At 37.5% G+C, this 19,418-nt stretch overlaps 1 protein-coding gene across 1 annotated transcript in view; it reads left to right on the top strand.

The window, feature by feature from the left end:
* The first annotated feature begins 17,311 nt into the window (after positions 1–17,311).
* The window catches only part of PARM1 (prostate androgen-regulated mucin-like protein 1), a 251,062-nt gene continuing 248,955 nt past the window's right edge, over positions 17,312–19,418 (top strand). The window contains exon 1 of the mRNA XM_053703311.1: positions 17,312–17,646. Within this exon, the coding sequence (XP_053559286.1) occupies positions 17,562–17,646 (85 nt within the window). The 5' untranslated portion in view covers positions 17,312–17,561. The remainder of the gene's footprint in view (positions 17,647–19,418) is intronic.

Below are 19,418 nucleotides of genomic sequence, written 5' to 3'. Positions count from 1 at the left end.
GCTTTGTTCTCTTGGTATTCTTATTTGAAAGCTAAACCTAGGGGGTTCAAATGCTACTTTTTAAGCCCTTGAAGGCCGCCTCTTCTCTCAGGGCATTTTGACAGTTTTTCACCACTAGAGGGTGTTAGTTCATGTGTGTCATATAGATAACTGTGCTCATGCACGTGAAGTTCCAGGGAGCCAGCACTGATTGGCTAAAATGCATGTCTGTCAAAAGAACTGAAATAAGGGGGCAATTTGCAGTGGCTTAGATTCAAGATAATCACAGAGATAAAAAGTGTATTTATATAACTGTGTTGGTTATGCAAAACTGGGGAATGGGTAATAAAGGGATTATCTATCTTTTAAAACAATAAAAATTCTGGTGTAGACTGTCCCTTTAACAAACGCTAGTATTTACCTTTACTAAAAATCAAGGGGAGTTTCATTCATCAACCTTGCAAAAAGGGGTGCTAAACTCACCCTTTCTGTGCTGTTGCACAACACTAAATTCAGCGGCCCAGGCCGCCCACGGCACAACGATCTTCTACCAATGAGGTGCCGCTTGCACCTCTGAACCAATAGTGGTGCGTGAATACAAAAACCTGTCAGTTGACACGCACCACTATTGGTTCAGAGGTGCAAACGTCACTTCATTGAAGGAGATCATTGTGCTGTGGGTGGGCTTTGCCGCTGAATTTAGCGCTGTGCAACGGCACAGAAAGGGTGAGTTTAGCACCCTTTTTTTACAAGGTTAATGAATGTAACTCCCCTTGTTTTTTAGTGATGGTAAATTCTAGCGTTTGTTTGGATTTACCATCACTTTAAATAGGCATGTTCTGCTCAGGTTTCAATAAGCAAAAACAGCCTTTATGAATAAAAAAATAAACACAAAGGAGCAATTTCCCATACATTTAATAGTCTGCAGCTTGTATAACAAGTCATTTGAAGGCACATTCCAGGGAAACCAATTTTATCCCCTTAAGGACCGGGTACTTAAGATAAAAAAGACCAGAGAATTTTTAGCATTTTAGCCATTACTTCATTTAAACCAAAATAGAGATTAGTTGAGAGCACTGTAGTTACGCCCCTGCTCCCACTTTTTTTTTTTTTTTTTGTAGTTCTTATTTAGCATTTTCTACATGACAAAGACCAGTATTCTTTAAAAAAGACATAATGGCATAACTATCAGTATAAAACTTTGTGATTATAAATCTATATCTCTCAATCCAATCTGTGATAAAATGTTGGAACGTACAATCATAAATTGAGCATATGGACTGACCAAAACGTTCTCAGACAAAAGTGTAAGAATGCAACTGCACATACCTGCTTCCAATAGTATCTGAATATGTTACCAGTTTAACCAAAATACAATAAAATGTTGTATTCAAAGACAATGCAATAGCCCTTACCTCAAATTTGAAATGAGCAGTAGAATATTTTCTGGCGAATTTAAAAAATAATCTAAATTGTCCCTCCCCCTGTGTAATGTAATAGCCATCAGCGAATCACAAAATGCATATACACTGAACTCTTGCACATGCTCAGTAGGAGCTGAAGCCCTAGGGGAACCTTTTACTTTGGGCAGAGCTGCATCCAGGTGGATTCTTTCACCACCCTGCCATTTTCGGAATTCACCGGGATGCAGCGAAGGCAAACAGAGCATTACAAAAAAAACTAACCGCCCGCAGTAAGTATTACAAAAAAAAAACTAACCTCCCGCAATAAGTATTACAAAAAAAAAAAACTAACCGCTCGCAATAAGTATTACAAAAGAAACCTATCTGCCCGCAATAAGTATTACAAAAAACAACTAACCGCCCGCAATAAGTATTACAAAAAATCTAACCAACCGTACGAAGTAAAGTATTAAGAAAAAACAAAAAAAATGACCTAATAAAATTATTAACCCCTAAATCTGCAAACCCTAACATCGCAAACTACCTAATACATCTATTAACCCCTAATCCGCCATTTCTCCACACCGCAAATTAAATAATTAATTAACCCCTAAAATAATAAAATACTACATTACTTTTTTTTAAAAAAACTAAGATTACATTAAATTAATCTAAAATCACACAAAATAAAAAAATCTAACATTACAGAAAATAAACCACATTATCCAAAATAAAAAAATAAACCTAATCCCTATGAAAATAAAAAAAGCCCCCCTAAATAAAAACACCCCCGAATCTAAGAATAAACTACCAATAGCCCTTAAAGAGGCTTTTTGTAGGGCATTGCCCCAAGTTAAACAGCTCTTTTCCTTAAAAAAATACTAAGTCCCCCCTCTAACAGTAAAACTTCCCACCCACCAAACCCCCCAAAATAAAATACCTAACTCTAAAAAACCTAAACTACCCATTGCCACTAAAGGGGCATTTGTATGGACATTGCCCTTAAAAGGCCATTCAGCTCTTTTTCACTGCCCTTAAAAGGGCATTCAGCTCTTTTTAAATTGCCGAAAAAACCCTAATCATAACCCCTCCCCCCCAAAAAAGCCTAACAAAAGCCCCAAATAGGTACTCACAGTTCCTGAAGTCCGGTATGGAAGGTCTTCTTCCAGGCGGAGCAAGAGGGGTGTAGCGGTACACGGTCAAAGACTCCAGATTGTGCAGTAAGATGCCCATTAACAGCAGTTGTAACCTCAGTTTACCCGGAGTGCCATAGTAAGCGGCGGATCAAGCCAGAAGATAGAGCATAGGTACAAAAGATAGCAGACACTACTTAGTTAGTAAAAATAAAAAATATACATTTATTGATTCCACATAAAAGTGGAAAATGTGGAACCAATAAATGTATATTTTTTATTTTTACTAACTAAGTAGTGCGTGCTATCTTTTGTACCTATGCTCCTTCTTCCAGACGGGTCCATCATCTTCATCCACAGCGAAGGCGGCACGGAGCAGAGTTCCGGAGTGGTCTTCCCAGATGTGGCGGCGGTCATCGTGGTGGCAGTGCTACTCGGCGGCAGCGTGGAGGTTCCTCTTCATGCGATCGTCCGCCGCACACTGAAGATTGTATGCAAGCTACCCCATATTTATTGGGGTACCTTGCATTCCTATTGGCTGAAATTTTCAAAATCAGCCATTAGGATGAGAGCTACTTAAATCTTATTGACTGATTTGAACAGCCAATAGGATTTCAGTAGCTGTAATCCTATTGGCGGATTTCAAAATTTCAGCCAATAGGAATGAAAGGTACCCCAAATTGATTGCAGTACCTTGCATTCAATATTCAGTCAACGACAGACATCGGATGAAGAGGAGCCTCCATGTCGCCGAGGACCGCCACCGAGAACCACCGCTGCTGAGGACCGCTGATGAGGATCCAGGCATGGGGAACACAACTCCGCACATCTGCTCTGTGATAGAAGATGATGTATCCTTCTGGAAGAAGACCTTCTCCGCCGGACTTCAGAAACATTGAGTACCTATTTGGGGCTTAGGTTTAGGCTTTTTATTTTCATTTTTTTTTTTTAAGATTAGGGTTGTTTTGGGATTGAAAAAGAGCTGATTGCCCTTTTAAGGGCAGTAAAAGAGTTGAATGCCCTTTTAAGGGCAATGCCCATACAAAGACCCCTTTAGGGGCAATGGGTAATATGTTTTTTTAGTGTTAGTTTTTTTTATTTTGGGGGGTTTGGTGGGTGGGGGTTTTTTAATGTTAGGGGGGACTTAGTATTTTTTTAGTGGTAAAAGAGCTGTTTAACTTAGGGCAATGCCCTACAAAAGGCCCTTTTAAGGGCTATTGGTAGTTTAGTATTAGATTAGGGGGTGTTTTTATTTTTATAGGGGTATTAGTTTAGGCTTAATTTTATTATTTTGGATAACTGTTTATTTTTTCTGTATTTTTGTAACTGTAGCTTGGGGGGTTGTATTTTTTAAACATAGACTGTCCTCTGGCCAGGCTTATCGTCTATTCTATTATAAATTCAAGTTATTTTTGGTATGTATGTTTGGAATTTGTTTCCATATTTCTGTATCATTGGTGTAACCAGAATTTAGGCACCTTTTCTTTTTGTGCAACAATTTTTGTAAACAACATTCAAATTGATATATTTTTATCTATTATGTATCAATTTACTAAATTCCCTACCACATGAACTATTGAACTTCTAAATTCTATTTGTTAAATCAAATGTTACATTCCAAATTTTGAATGTGGATATTCGATCTAATTATGATGAACATTCAAAAATGAAAGTAACAATTCTTATCAATATTCGATTGTCCAGACGAATATCCACAGGACTATTTGTTCTACCAAATGAATTATACTTTCAGCATATTCACTCATCCCTACCTCTTATCACATGCCCTTTTATCAGTTTTTTACAATATGAGACTGCTGATTCATGTGGGCCATATAGATAAAATTGTGCTCTCTCCTGTGGAGCTGTGCATGACACAGCACTAATTGGCTAAAATGCAAGTGAATAGATAATAAATAAAAAGTCATGTGATCAGGGGGCTGTCAAAAGAGGCTTAGATACAAGGTAATCACAGAGGTAAAAAGTGTATTAATATAACAGTGTTGGTTATTCAAAACTGGGGAATGGGTAATAAAGGGATTTTTTTTTTATTTCTTTATTTATATACCAATTCAAACAAACAATTCATATGACAAATTAGGAAAATGCAACATAAAAAGAGAGCATACAAAAATCACTTATCATGTATAGCAAAAAAAAATAATATCTTATATCCTTGTTTCTCCTAAACCAGAAAAAAAAACGAAGCAAAAACAGAGCAATACTAGTAATCGACTAGCTAATATGTTACATTCTTAACGTTTGAATTGGAAATTTTCATAACCTTATTTTAAAATACACATAAGACTGGCCGCTAGTTCAGTTAATACCGCACAAATCAGAACCAAGCAACACCGGCCCAACGGGACAAGACAAAACAACACAAACAAAGAAAGTAGAAAAAAAAAAAAAAAAGGCTCTACTCCTGTCTATATATATAGCTCCCTGTCAAGAACTGACTATCAGCCCCTGGACAGAGACTTTGTACCGCCAGCTTTACAGGTCCTCCCTACTTATATATCCTGCTTTAAAGAAAGGATTCGTTATTTCCTCTATAAACTCAGCTGACTGGATCTTAATAATCTTCCTCCATTTTGTAAAGAAGGCTTTAAATTGATTCACATTACCAGGTTCTACATTCAGTTGTTCATATATCAGCTGGGCAGTCACCTTCTGTCTGAATTCTGCTATGCTAGGGTATTTTTGAGCTTTCCAATATTGTAATATTAGATTCCGAGCTACTTGTATTATAGTCGTTATAAGCAAATATTCTTCTTTCTTAAATTGATTTGGTAGCTCAAAAAAAAATATAGAGGTAAGAGTAGGGGAAAAACTTTGTGTCAAAAATCTGTTTAACCAATATGCCACCTTTTTCCAATACTGTAATATCTTAGGGCAAAACCAAAAACAATGTGTAATATCTGCCTGTGAGGCATGACAGTGGAAGCAATCTCCTTTGGAATTTTTATCCCATTTAGCCAGTAATTTAGGAGTAATATATGCATTATTTATAATATAACTATGCGTTTCCTTCCACCGCGTATACCTGTCTCCAACTATTTCTATACTTTGTTTGATATTTGTTACTTTAATTTCTGGCACAATCTTTTGCCATTTGTTCTGTAGATTCTCTAAATGTATCTTGCCTAAGTTTTTCATAATCATTTTATACCACGTTGCAATTGAGAAATGACCTGCCCTATAAATTTGAATACCTATTCCAACTATTCCTAACTCCCAATTACTGTCTTGGTTATACGTTAAATTATTGTAAAATTGTCTTGCCTGAAGATAGCCAAAAAAGTGATGTCTACGTACTTGAATTTGTGTGAATGATTTTATCAACCCGGTTCTTTTGTCTAACAATTGTACTAGATACTCCAAACCTACATTTCTCCAAATATGAAATATTCCATGATCCAAGCCGGGTCCAAAATCTGTGTGACCCAGAAACGTAAGATATTTGGATACCTTGTAATTAATGTTGAGAGTGTTGCAGAATTTTTGCCATGCCTTTACTATATTGCTTATCACTCTCATATTTCGAATTTTTAGAGGTAGTTTAGAAAATGGGATATGCAGTATGTCTTTTAGAGAAAAGGGTTTTATTAAACTTTCTTCTATCTCTGGCGAAGAGAATTGACTTGTTTGTGTAATCCAATCAGCAGCTAATTTTACCATGGTAGCCTGATTATATAGTTTAATATTAGGCAAGCCATATCCCCAACCTCTTTATCCAGATACAACAATCTTTTAGCTAGTCTGGCCCTTCCCTTCCCCCATAAGAAAGAATTACAGTCTTTTTCGTATTTCTTCAAGTCAATATTTTTGAGAAAAATAGGTAAGTTTTGCAATAGATATAATAAGCGGGGGAATAAAAAAGTCTGCAGGATCGTGATTTTGGCTGATAAGGCTATGGGCAGTGGTCTCCATCCGTCTAAGAGCCTCTTGCTTTCTTGAAAAAACTTAGAAAAATGTAAACTATACCATAATCCTGAGTTATTGCTTACATATATACCTAAGTATTTAATTTGTTCTACCTCGTGAAAAGGATGCTTCATCCGCTGCCCACAGGGTTTTCTAATCCAAAGTATTTCTGATTTTCCCTGGTTGACCTTATAACCGGAGAACGCACTAAATTCCTCTATTAATTCTAATAGTGCTGGTATATTTTGTGATCTTTTAGTCAAAAAAAGTATTATGTCATCTGCATAAAGTGCCAGAGACACCCTGCCATCTCCTACCTTTACCCCCCGGTAAGCTTTGTCTGAGTCTTATAGCAAATGGTTCTAGCGACAGATTAAATAACAAGGGTGACAGCGGGCACCCCTGTCTTGTTCCTTTTGTTAACCTTATTTTTGGCGACAGTTGACCATTTATTTGGAGGCAGGTATATGGTGTGTTATAAATCAATTTCACAAAGTTATAGAAATTCCCTGTTAGTCCAAATTGTGTTAATGTTGTGAACAAGTGGTCCCAAGTAATTAAATCAAAAGCCTTTTCAGCGTCTAGTGTTACTAAGGCTACATCATTTTCGCAATTTTTCCCCTTAACCTTAATTTCATTCCAATAATGGTTTAAAGTCAGTAGAACTTTTCTTATATTCTTTGAGGCATTTCTCCCTGGCATAAACCCTGATTGATCATGATGGATCAAATTATTTATATATTTTTTTAGTCTATCTGCAATTATTGATGTAAGTAACTTATAATCATTATTTAATAATTATATTGGTCTGTATGCATTTGGGTTTTCTGGATCCTTGTCTTTCTTGTATATTAATGTGACTGTAGATGCAAAGAACAGATCAGACCCTGCAGAGTTATCCCTATAGTACTGATTAAAGAGATCACTTAACGTGCCAGGGAGTTCATTTTTCAGAATTCTATAAAATTCTACCGGCATTTGATCTGGGCCTGGGGATTTATTCAATTTAGCCTTTCCTATTTCTTTAATAATTTCCTCTTCTGTTATCGGTAAATTTAATTCCAATAATTCGTCTGGGTATATTTTTGGTGGAGTGACTTTTCCCCAAAACTGTTCTTTAATCTTTTTATCGCATGCTCCTGCCATATTAATTTCCTTGTAATATTCATACATTGCCTGTCTTATTTTACTCGCAGTAGTGTACCTTGTATCCCCAATTTTAATTGATGTTAAATATCTTTTCTCGACCTGCCTATTCTTCATTATTTTTGACAATACTTTAGCTGACCTTCCATGATGGCTGGTAAAAAAAGCGTTCATTTTTTTTTTCCTGTTTAGCTATTTTTATTTTCAGGAAGTCCTCTCTTTCTGTCTTTGCCTTTGTATAGTCAGCCCAGCTTTTCTCGTTAGGCGTACTAATGTAGGCTTTATACTTGTTTTTTAATTGGTTTGCCAACTGCATATCTTTTGCTCCTCCATTTAACCATATAGGCTTTTATTTCTCCCCGGAGGACTGCCTTGGCAGCCTCCCAGAATATTTCAATCTTATGGTAATAATTTTTGTTTTCATCATAGTATAATTTCCATTTTTTATTAAAAACCTATTAAAGTCACTATCCTGTACTAAAAATCTAGGGAAATAAAAATTATTAGTACCACTCTTCTGTCTCCTTATCCTGTCTATCTCCAGGCCTACAATAGCATGTTCTGAAATTAGTATATCCTGGATCCTAGGATTAAGGTCAAGTGAAAACATGGCTTCACTTATTAGAAAGAGATCTATCCGAGACATCGCTTTATGTGTCTTAGACTCGCATGTAAATGCTCTTGTATCTGGATTTTTTATTCGCCAAATATCAAAAATATTCAGTCTGCTACGAAAAGAGGCGAATAATTTTTCTTCCGGTTTCCTACCCATCTGGGGGCAGCCAGATCTAATTCTATCCAACATTGGACTGGTTGTCATGTTGAAGTCTCCAGCAACAATCAAATTTTTATTAATATATGGAAATAATTTAATATATATTTTTTCCCAGAACTCTGCATCTAGCTCATTTGGGCCATATATATTACAAATTACTAAATGTGTGCCACCATGTTCTACTTCGGCTATGATATACCTCCCCTCTGGATCCTGTATTTGATTAACAATTTTGTACACAAACTTTCTTGCAAATAATATTGCGACCCCTCTCTTACGTTTCGGTCCAGGAGCGGATAATATCTCGCCTACCCAATTACATTTAAGTTTTGCGATCTCCTCATCTTGCAGGTGCGTCTCCTGTATAAGAGCAATATCTGGCTTGTTTTTTTTTAATAATTTTAAAATTATACTCCTCTTTGCTGGGGAAGTTATTCCCCCAACATTCCACGATAAAATGTTAACTATTTTAAACTATAGAGCCAGCCTTCTATCAGTAGAGCAGAAGAGAGGAGAGAAAAAAAAAAAAAGGAAAAAAAGGAAAAATGAAAAGATAAAAACTCTTTACTCTGCGAACCGTATCTCTGTACATCTAGACTCAACACCATCATAAACTTAATACATTCATGGTCTAAAAAGAATAGAACCTTTATATTGACCCATAGGTAGTTGTTGTTGTTATCATACATTGCAAGAACTAAACATGGAGACACCTCTAACCCCACACCTTCAGCTAAAGTGTACTAATAAAATCTTGAGCTTCTTTCACCGTTTTCAATGTCAGATTTTCATTATTTGCTTTAAAACAGATTTTTGCTGGATAAATAAGTCTCGCCTGTACACCTCTCTGTATTAAAGTTGTGCAATAAGGGGCCATTTGTGTCTCCATTGAGTAGTCTTGAAAAGTATTCTGTTCTGACCTACCATTAGCGTGTTTTTCTGTTTAAATTGTCTCATTATTATCACCTTAGCTTGGAAGTTCAGGTATTTTATCATAATAGGTCTTGGTTTGATTGTACTTTCAGGACCCCCTTTAGGTGGCCCTAATCTATGTGCCCTTTCTACCATGAACAATGAATCTACAATTTGCAAACCTAATAGCATTGGCAGTTCTTGCGAGGCAAATTTATTTAAATCCTGGGGCATAATAGATTCTGGCAAACCAACTATTTTTATATTATTCCTGCGTGACTGATCTTCTAATTCCTCCACTTTGGTTTGTAATTTTATTATTGTTACTTCCTGAGCTTTGACTTTCTTATCTTGTAATCCTACCTGGTCCTCTAAATCGGAGACTCTTAATTCTACCTCTGCTATCCTTTTTGAAAATTGTCTAACTTCCTCCGTAAGACCACTTATATCATTTTTAATAGCATTAAATTGTGGCATTATTAAATCAGTGATTTGTTGCATAAGTGTCTGGGTCTCCTGCTTATCAGGTTGTACCATTTGTGTCTCTATACTAGTTTCTAACTCCAAATTTTTTGTTACTTTCTTATCTAGTTTAGGTGGCATTGCTGGCGATTTTTTTCCTTGTGTGATAAATCTATCCATGTTTTTGTGAGTGTGAGCTTTCCCTGTTTGCACCCTCTCAGTGTGGGTATAATTAATTAATCAAACCAATAAAGTGCCACACAGTGTGTATATATATATATATACACATGCACATACATACCCCTATATATGCATATATATATATGCCTATTCGCATACATACACAAATAGCCACCGCAAAGTGAAGTGTACGTTGCCCCACCCTATCAGGGCAAGTGCAAGTGCAAGTAAGAAAAAAAAAAAAAAAGAAAAAAAAACTATTTAAACGCTGAATTCAGCTTCAGTGAATGTGTTAGACGCCAGCCGTTGTTACTTCATATTCTCCTAAAACCTCTTTTGAGACAAATTTATCAGAGCTAGAATGCACAGAAACTTTTGGAATAACAAGAGGTGGAGTACACTAACTCATATGATTGTGAGCATATAATCAAGCAGGTAGATAATATATATTTAACCCTATCATCAGACACAACAGGTTACCTTGTTTTTCTTGCAGAGCTACAAACAGACCCTACTCACAATATAGCTGCAAGATATATATAAATAAAGAGGGAGCGAGGGAAAAGAAAAACCAGTATCACCAATCTTTCTAGCCCAGCTTTAACAGAATATTTTTGATAGCTTATACCCTCTTACAATGTAGATAACATTTTCTTATATTCCAAGTTTAGACCATGCTTAAAAAATAAAACATGCATATCCATATTCAGATATCACTGTTCCTGTACTGGCCTGAGCTTTGTAAGTCAGTAAAATTTGCAGCAAGCAGCAACGCCAAAAGGACACTTCTTCCAAGAAAGACAGATCCTCAAAGTGTCTAAAGTTGTTACAATGTTGCTTATCTCAAGTTCATATTGTAATCCACTCTGGCATAGCTTTTAACCCTTATTAAAAGGGGTATCGGGTTAGTATGCAAATGTAAACTTTTTAGTCCCTTTAATATCAGGCACCCCTTTCAAGTAAGCGACTGCATATACAGAAAATATCAAGTAAAAAGTACCTTCTTTTCTTATTTATAACCAGCTGCCGCCCAGGGCCTTTCTTTCTCTGTGGGGCCGATGGCTTGCCTCCTGACTTGCCGTTTGTATGATCGTCAATTACTTGCCCCACTGGTAGCAGATTGCTACCTAATGCTTTGTTTTCCCCCGCCGGGTTTGGGCCCTCCGTGTACCTCGATCATTCGGGCCGGGTCTTGCCTCCACTTCTCTGTATCTCCTCCTGGGCCACCATAGGCTCCGTCAGCCAGCAAGCCACTGGTACAGCTCACCTCCGCGGCGTCTCCACTCTGCTCCATGCCGCTCTTGCTGCCCTCGATCACTTCTCGGACCAGCTCCACAGGCGTCCACAGCGGGCAGAACTCCAAGCCTGCGTTCTCTTCCGGTCCTCCGCTTCTCCAGTCTATTCCGTGGCTTTGTGTCCTCCCACTGACACCGATACCTCACGGACCTTGTTGTACTACCAACTCATCCAGGTGAATTGTCTGTGCTTCAGCTGTAGTGCCAGTTCACTGCTTGTAGAGATAGGTAGGTAGAGCAGCTTCTGCCACAAAGCTTAATCTGGCATATAGGGACCTCCGCATCTGGGACCAAATGGTCCGTTATCCAAACCGGTGTTAGCCGGCAAAGGCGTCCTATGATGTGGGGAGTTGTAGCTAGGCCCGACAAGCCTTGTGAAGAGTCTTAGCAGCGTGCTCACTCTCCTTCCCCCAACCGGAAGTCTCCGGGTAATAAAGGGATTATCTAGCTTTTTAAACAATAACATTTTTGGAGTAGACTGTCCCTTTAACTAAAAACTAAACATCTCCAGGATCTGTTTAAAATATTGTAGATTCGCAAAAATGTGAGTTTCATCAACAACACAGACAAAGAGCCTTTCAGTAATACCTGTTAGCAGTCACTGTCATGGGTTAAAAGACACACACAGAAGCCTGGACTTTTTATAAATAAATATGACATTTGTGACTAGATAAAAAAACCAGACCACAGATAACTATTTACTGTGCATCATAAGCTAAAATGAAAATATGTTAATACACGAGTCTCTTCTCTGTGATTCACGTTACTATTTTTCTTTAAAGAGACATGGTAGTGTAATCTCTGCATACTTTTGCAAAAGTGTAGGCTAAATAGTGAAGAGTTTGTTACAGCGTTTGGGCAAACGGTGATACGCTCAGTGCAGAGTGAAGTCTATTTATGGGAAAAAATGGACATTTAAATATTATTTTTTTTTCTAGAAATCTTACTGGAAAGCCAGATGAAATACTAGACTGCAGGTCAAATACATGCTAACCCTATTCACACTAATAAGCTGGTGCTGAAGGAATGTTTTTATATATATATATATATATATATATATATAATGTCTCATACTCTAACAACCTGAATATTAGCCACCCCTACGGCACATTTAACTCCAGTGAACATCCCATAATTTATTCAAACTCTTAGGGTGTTTAGTGCCTAACTGAAATATCCAATATGAAATATTGTATTGGAAACCCTATATGCTTTACCATATATGGGGTTTCCAATACTATACTATGTACCTTTCCCCTTCCCTTCTCTCTCCCCCACTCCCTGGTTTAACTTGTATAGTTTTTCATTTTGCACATGTTTTCCCAGTATGCCAGTATCATCTAGTCTAGGGTTTTATTGCTAACGTATATTATACCCCTGTTTGAATACTTTTGTACTATTTATCCTGAGGGTGCACCAAGCCCCCTGATATCTATGCCAAGCCTCTATACCGGGCATTGCCCGGTAGCGCTGAGCATGCTAATATATGTTTTGTACATTAGACGTGGGGTTGCGTGTGGAGTAGAAGCCTGTTGACATTGTTTATATTTATTGGTACGTTGACTTTGATGCCTTACGCATACTTTCAGCCCTGCCGTTTGTATTTCACATGCCCCTGGCGCTCTGCCACATAGTCTAGCCCCTTGATTGGCTCACATGGTCACACCTCCAGACTGGACAGTATTAGACATCTTGATAGCCCAGCACTTGAGGGGTGCATTGCATACCAGCTATATGGCTTGTTTACTAATTACTGGCCAATTTTGTAATCATATTATGTATAGCGCTACGAGGTATTGTGCAATTTGACTGTGTTCAATTTACATATTATGCTGTGTGTTATTTCTAGGTGATTGACTTGTCTGTCTGGGGGTTGGGCGCTCCTTCATGTTGCAGTACCGTTGATTGGCCATATCATGCCTTACCCAGTATTGGGGGCCGTTGTTGCTAGTTTTGGTTGCTATGGCAACCACCCACAGGCCGTAATCAGATTAAAGCACATATAGCTTATAAGGGACTGATATCACAGTTTCCCTAAAGGTTTTTCACTGCTCCTTTAACCTATAGTGAGCATTGCTATGTACACATTTTTGCTATGTGGTTCTTTTATTAAGATAGGGCACTTGGTGTTCACTTTTATTTAATATGTTTATATGATTAGGTAGTCACATACACTGGGAGGGCAGTGGGAGTCTACACCTGTTGATTGCTGATTGTGGGAGTGGCATCACGGGTGATGACCTGGAACTGTATCACTTAGGTTAGTTTAAAAGGCATGGTGGTAAGTAGGTTGTGCATTTTTATTTTGTATTGTCTGATGAAGGGGGTAACACCCCGAAACGTTACATTAAAGGTAAATTTGGAAATCCTGGCGAGTGCATCCCCATTCTTTACTAATATATATATATATACTGTATATATATATATATATATATATATATAATTATAAAAAAAAACTGCAACAAAAAGGGTACCAGATCCTTGGAGAATATTCTGGGAGTTGTAGCTCGACCAGCCTGTAGAGCCACAAACTGAAAATGCTTGTCCAGAAAAGCAAACCTTAGGAACTGAAGATGTTCCTTGTGAATAGGAACATGAAGATATGCATCCCTTAAATTTATTGTGGCCATAAACTGGCCTTGCTGCACAAAAGGTACATTAGTCCTAATAGTATCCATTTTGAAAGTAGGAACTTTGAGAAATTTGTACAAAGCCTTCAGATCCATAACTGGTCTGAAAGTTCCCTCCTTCTTTGAAACAATGAAGGTTGGAATTAAACCCCTTTCCCTGCTCCAACAAAGAAGCAGGAACAATCACGCCCATAGATTCTAGATTCAAAACTGACTGAAGAAATTCCTGAGCCTTTACAAGTTTTCTCTGAACATTGGACAGAAATGCCTTACCATGGGAGGTCTTGTTCTAAATCCTTTTTTGATAACCCTGGGAGACTATATTTAGAACCCAGGAATCCTGAACAGACTGAAACCAAGCCTCCTGAAAAAGACGTAACCTGCCCCCACCAGAGCCTCTGGAACGGGGCCACACCTTCATGCAGACTTGGATTTGGGAGTAATTCTTGGACTGCTTAGACTTGTTCCAGTTAGACCTTGGCTACCAGGCACAACCAGAGGAACCTTGCTTTTGAGAGGAAGAATCAGATTTATGTGCAGCGTTCTGATGAAATGGCCAAAAATTATTAGGAACTTTAAATGTCCTGAGAAAGAAAAGCTCCTTCTCCTCAAGTCACAGAGATAATAGTATCCAAACCGAAAACCAAATAATATATTTCCCTAAAAAAAGAGATAAAAGCCTGGATTTAGAAACCATATCAGCAGACCAAAGCCATACTTTAGCATTAATCATAATGATTTAAAAACAGCATCACAAATAAAAGCATTAGCAAATTTGAGCAGCTCCAAACGGTTTAAATTTTTTTTCAGAATCGTCACAAAACTGCTAAGAAAGACTACTTAACCAAAAGGAAGAAGCAGCAGTCACATCAGCAATAGAAACTACTTGTCTAAAGAGATAACCTACTTGCTGAAAAGCCCTCCTATGGATGGATTCTAACTTTTTATCTAAAGGGTCTTTAAAGGAAGAACTATCTTCCAGATGAATAGTAGAACTTTTAACCAGAGTAGAGATGGCCCTATCCACTTTGGGATTAGTTTCCCAAAGCTCAATATTAGAAGCTGGTAAAGTATACATTTTCTTAAACCTTGCAGAAGGATTAAAAGGAATACCTGGCTTAGCCCAATCACTAGAAATAATCTCAGAGTATCTAAAATGATTAACAGGCTTATCCCCATCTACTTTATGATCTTTAACTTCTAAAGTAAGCAACATTACTTTTAAAAGTGAATACATTTGCTCAATTTAAATTATTAAAAGGATGTTACAGATTAATGAGTACAGGAAGCCCCTGATCATAAAAAAATACCTCCCCCTCTGAGGACATTGCAGCTTCATGACTAGAAGGTAAATTCTGAGCTGACCATTTAACGCTTACTCAAAGAAGGCATGGTTGCCAACATTTCAGTGGATTGAATGAAACCCTTGACTGCAGTGGCGAAAATAGTAGGATTCTCCTGAAAGGAACAAACAAAAGGAGCAATAAAAACTTTTTTATTAGCAAGAGCAGCACCAGATTGCTCAGTATGCATTCAAATATTAATACATTTATTACATAATTTTGCCGGAGGAAAAAACGCAGCCTGTTTATAATACAAACATTTAACACTGGTAGGAAAGTGTTCAGATGACCAAGATTCTAAGGCAGATTTAGGAACAGAGTCAGAAGGCCCCATAACTGCAGAGAAGTAAAACATAAGTTAAGTGCAGAACAAAACAACAAGCACACAGCTAAATGGTAATATCTCCATTAATAAAAGCTTTAGAAGAAAGAGAAACACGGCCTGTGAAACAAACTCTTAATAACTTACAAATTCAAAAATCATTAAAGCAGATATGCGGTAGCACACAGGACATCTGGCATCATATAAAGAAAAAAGCGCGCCAAAACGTACACTATCACACTAACGCATGCAGGCCCGAAAGCTGACGTGCCAATGTGCATCAACATGTGTTAACAAATATACGTGAGCGAAAAATCCCTTCATGTATTTACATATATACATGTGCAAAAATGCCGGAAAGCATTAAAAAATGAACGTGGGGAAAAATATGACGCATATTAATAAATACATTCTAAAGTTTTTAAAGAGGAATTACCTAACAAAATATAACTGTCCCCAGGTCATATAAATATATAATAAATATATATAACAAAACCTGACAGGCTTATAGAGTGCCAAATAATAAAACTTATAGTACTTACCAATAGGCACCCCACTACTGAAGGAAACTAGCAGGAAACCAAAACCAGTGCTGAAACATAACAGCAGAGGAATAGAATATTGACGAACCAACAGGAGGTGGCAAAGGACAAGTCCCTTCAACACCAGTGGAAAAGCTTGTGGCTAAATCCCAATAGGTGAAATATGTGCCACTAAAGGCTAGATTTATCAAAGCCCTATAGCTGCAAGTTCTCACAAGAACTTGCTCGCTGTAATTTATCAAGCAGCGGTCACCAGACCACTGCTTCCTTAACCTCTAAGGTGGCGAAATTCAATCTCCGCGGTCGAGTCCGACCAAGGAGATTGACAGCTCCTGCCCGCGCGTGATAGGCTGTGCGCGGGCAGGGGGTGGGATTGTACGCGAGCGCAAAATTACACTTGTGTGCAATGTTGATTACCTGCGGGTATTTCGCCCCGCCACTGGCGAACATATACGTGCCCCTGTACGCCTCAGCTTTGATAAATCTAGCCCTAACTATACTCCAAATACATCCCTCCAACAATCAGTGTATTCTGAGGGGAAATAGGCCTCTGCCTCAACTCGGTTAGTGAACCCCTCTACTGAAGAATCAAATGCACATCTTCATTCTTCAACCTCTTCCAGCAGAGGCAAAGAAAAGACTGAGGTACCTTTGAGGTAAGAGGGTTTTATTTTTTTGGGTTTAGGAATCTTTGCCTCCGCCTAGTGGCACGAAATAGTAATTCATGGAAGTAATGGATTGTTGACTCTCACCACCTGTATGAAGGAAATATCACCTGTTATTACTACTGCATTCACAAAACCCTTATCTACCCGGTCACTGACAGACTGTAGTGGTTCACAGGGGACTACAAACTAGCCTACCTATCTGCTTTTCAACAAAGTCAATTTGATAATAGACGTAAAACTGGAAAATGTTTTAAAATTGTATGCTCTGTCTGAAGATTTTCAGATTTCATGTTGTTTTCAAGTCAAATTTTTAATTTTTAAACTATATATTTTTTAAGATTACAAAGTGGAAGTGAGCTAGCCAAGAGAGCAGCATCAATGGCGTCAATGACCACGACATTCCTTCAGTAGGTGAGACTCGTCTGAATACGTGAAATATCTTACATTTCAGACGTGGGATATTTATTACCTTTCAGATCTGTAAGTCGTCCGGCATGTGCGTGAGCTGAGTAGCCAGCAGAGGGCGACATAGCGCTGTCAGAGCTAGGGGACTGCCAGTGAGAGGCGTGGGAAGGTGCAGGCGCGCCCCTGTCACAGCAGCTGCAGGATAGGAGCACTGAGAGGAAGCAGCATGGACACCAGCTCAGAATAACCTGCGTATTCCCACCCTGCACCTCACTGTCCCTGTGACACCTGCGCCTCATGCAATCACGAGGGATTCTGCTTTTCTCTGCCTCATTACCGGGACTCCTCTAACTCTCATTGGGAAACAGCTTCTGGATTATTTTATTTCCCTTCTCTTTTTTTATCTAATTGTTCGGAATTGTTCCCATTCTGACAATTGATGGGTTTCATACACAAGAAGATGCGGCTTCCTATAAGTACCGTGGCTTGCAGGACCGTGCTGGTGTTTTTGCTGTTAGCCGCAGGTAATGTGTGTTGCTTTTAAACTTTCCCTATTTATGAGATAACTTGTTGCTGAGTGACGGGGGCAGGTGCTTGTGGGCTCAGCGTGGGCTCTGATGCTGATGCAGAAGTCTTAGGAAAGTGTGTCCAGGACAGATGTCAGTGATGGCTGCTCCTGTGCTATTGCTGCTCAACTGTCCCCAAGGGGGTGTAATAAAGTGATATATACAGAGGGCACGCTTCTCTTTTAGTCCAGTTCACACGTACTGTGTGCTGCTGTTTAGGTAGCTGGTTAAGTAGAGGATAGATAGATAGATTAGATTATAGATAGATAGACAGACAGAGGCAGATAGATAGATAGATTAGATTATAGATAGATAGATAGATAGATAGATAGATGATAGAGATATATAGTTAGATAGATTAGATTATAGATAGATAGATAGATAGATAGATAAACAGAGAATAGATAGATTAGATTATATATATATATATATATATATATATATTGATTGATTGATTAGATAGATTAGATAGATTAGATAATAGATTGATAGATAGATAGATAGATAGATAGATAGATAGATAGATAGATGATAGATAGACAGATAGATGATAGATAGGTAGATGATAGATTTATAGATAAATGATAGTTACATTGCTAGATTAATAGATGATAGATTAATATCTGATATATAGATAGATAGATAGATAGATAGATAGATTACATACAGAGATAGGTAGATGGCAGAACGATATATGAAAGCAATGGTCAGGTAGATAAAAAGAAAAATAGGCAGATTGCATTGATTAGTTATGAATTTAAGCATTATTAAACAGGTAATTAGATATAGATAGATAACTAGACAGTTTACATTGATCATTAATGTAAGCATTATAACAACATATGTAAGTATGGCATACAAACTTATGTATATGGTCTCTGTCATCACAAATGCCTTTGGAAATGCATGTATTCTGCTTAATAGAAGTCATGAGACACACGCACCTACCTACTAACTTCTCTTTCTTATAGGAAGTGATAAAATGTTTAAAAAGTCCCCATATGAGATGTTAAAATAATCTCATGCTAAGCGCTTTTTCTTATATATAAATAAAAAATAGAGATGAACACAAAAATCAAGATGGTTCATAATAAGTAGATAGACAGATCCATTCATCTAGTGAAAGTGTTGCCCACAATTTAGTATGAATTTAATACGTTGATAAATCCCTCTTGTGTCATGGGTTTCTAAAATTTTGTATGGAGCGCTGGTCACTACGGTGTTATTGGGCAGTGATCACAATACATTATATTGTTATGCTGAGAAAATGCGTCAAATAAAATTAGATGGTAATATTAATTAATGTAGTTGAACTGTATAAGTTGATGCTGTGTGGCACAAAATAAATAAATCATGTAAAACTGGAGGTGGCCCTGGCTGCAGTCTGGGTAGTTTTTTTTATTTAGATTACCATTTTTTTTGCAAATTTAAAATAAGTAATCAATATTATTCCATCAAGAAATTATTTTAGACTTTACTAATACTGGTCCATAAAACTTGTCATTCAACAAAAAAATGGTGAAAAAGGGGAATCTTTCCCTATGTTATTAACCTCACCACATGTTTTGTCTTCATTGGAGTATAAGTGAAAATAGAATCTCAGTAATCATAACACTATTTATCCAAATACAGGTTAAACAAAATAATAAATCATTTTTTATAAAATAAAATGTCAAAACTTGTATTCAGGAGTAAAAATGCACTAAGGAGTGTGGTGGGGTTATTATAAG

This window comes from Bombina bombina, chromosome 2 (assembly GCF_027579735.1).
Source record: "Bombina bombina isolate aBomBom1 chromosome 2, aBomBom1.pri, whole genome shotgun sequence".
In the NCBI taxonomy this organism is placed as follows: Eukaryota; Metazoa; Chordata; class Amphibia; order Anura; family Bombinatoridae; genus Bombina; species Bombina bombina.
This window is presented reverse-complemented; position numbering and strand designations above follow the sequence as displayed.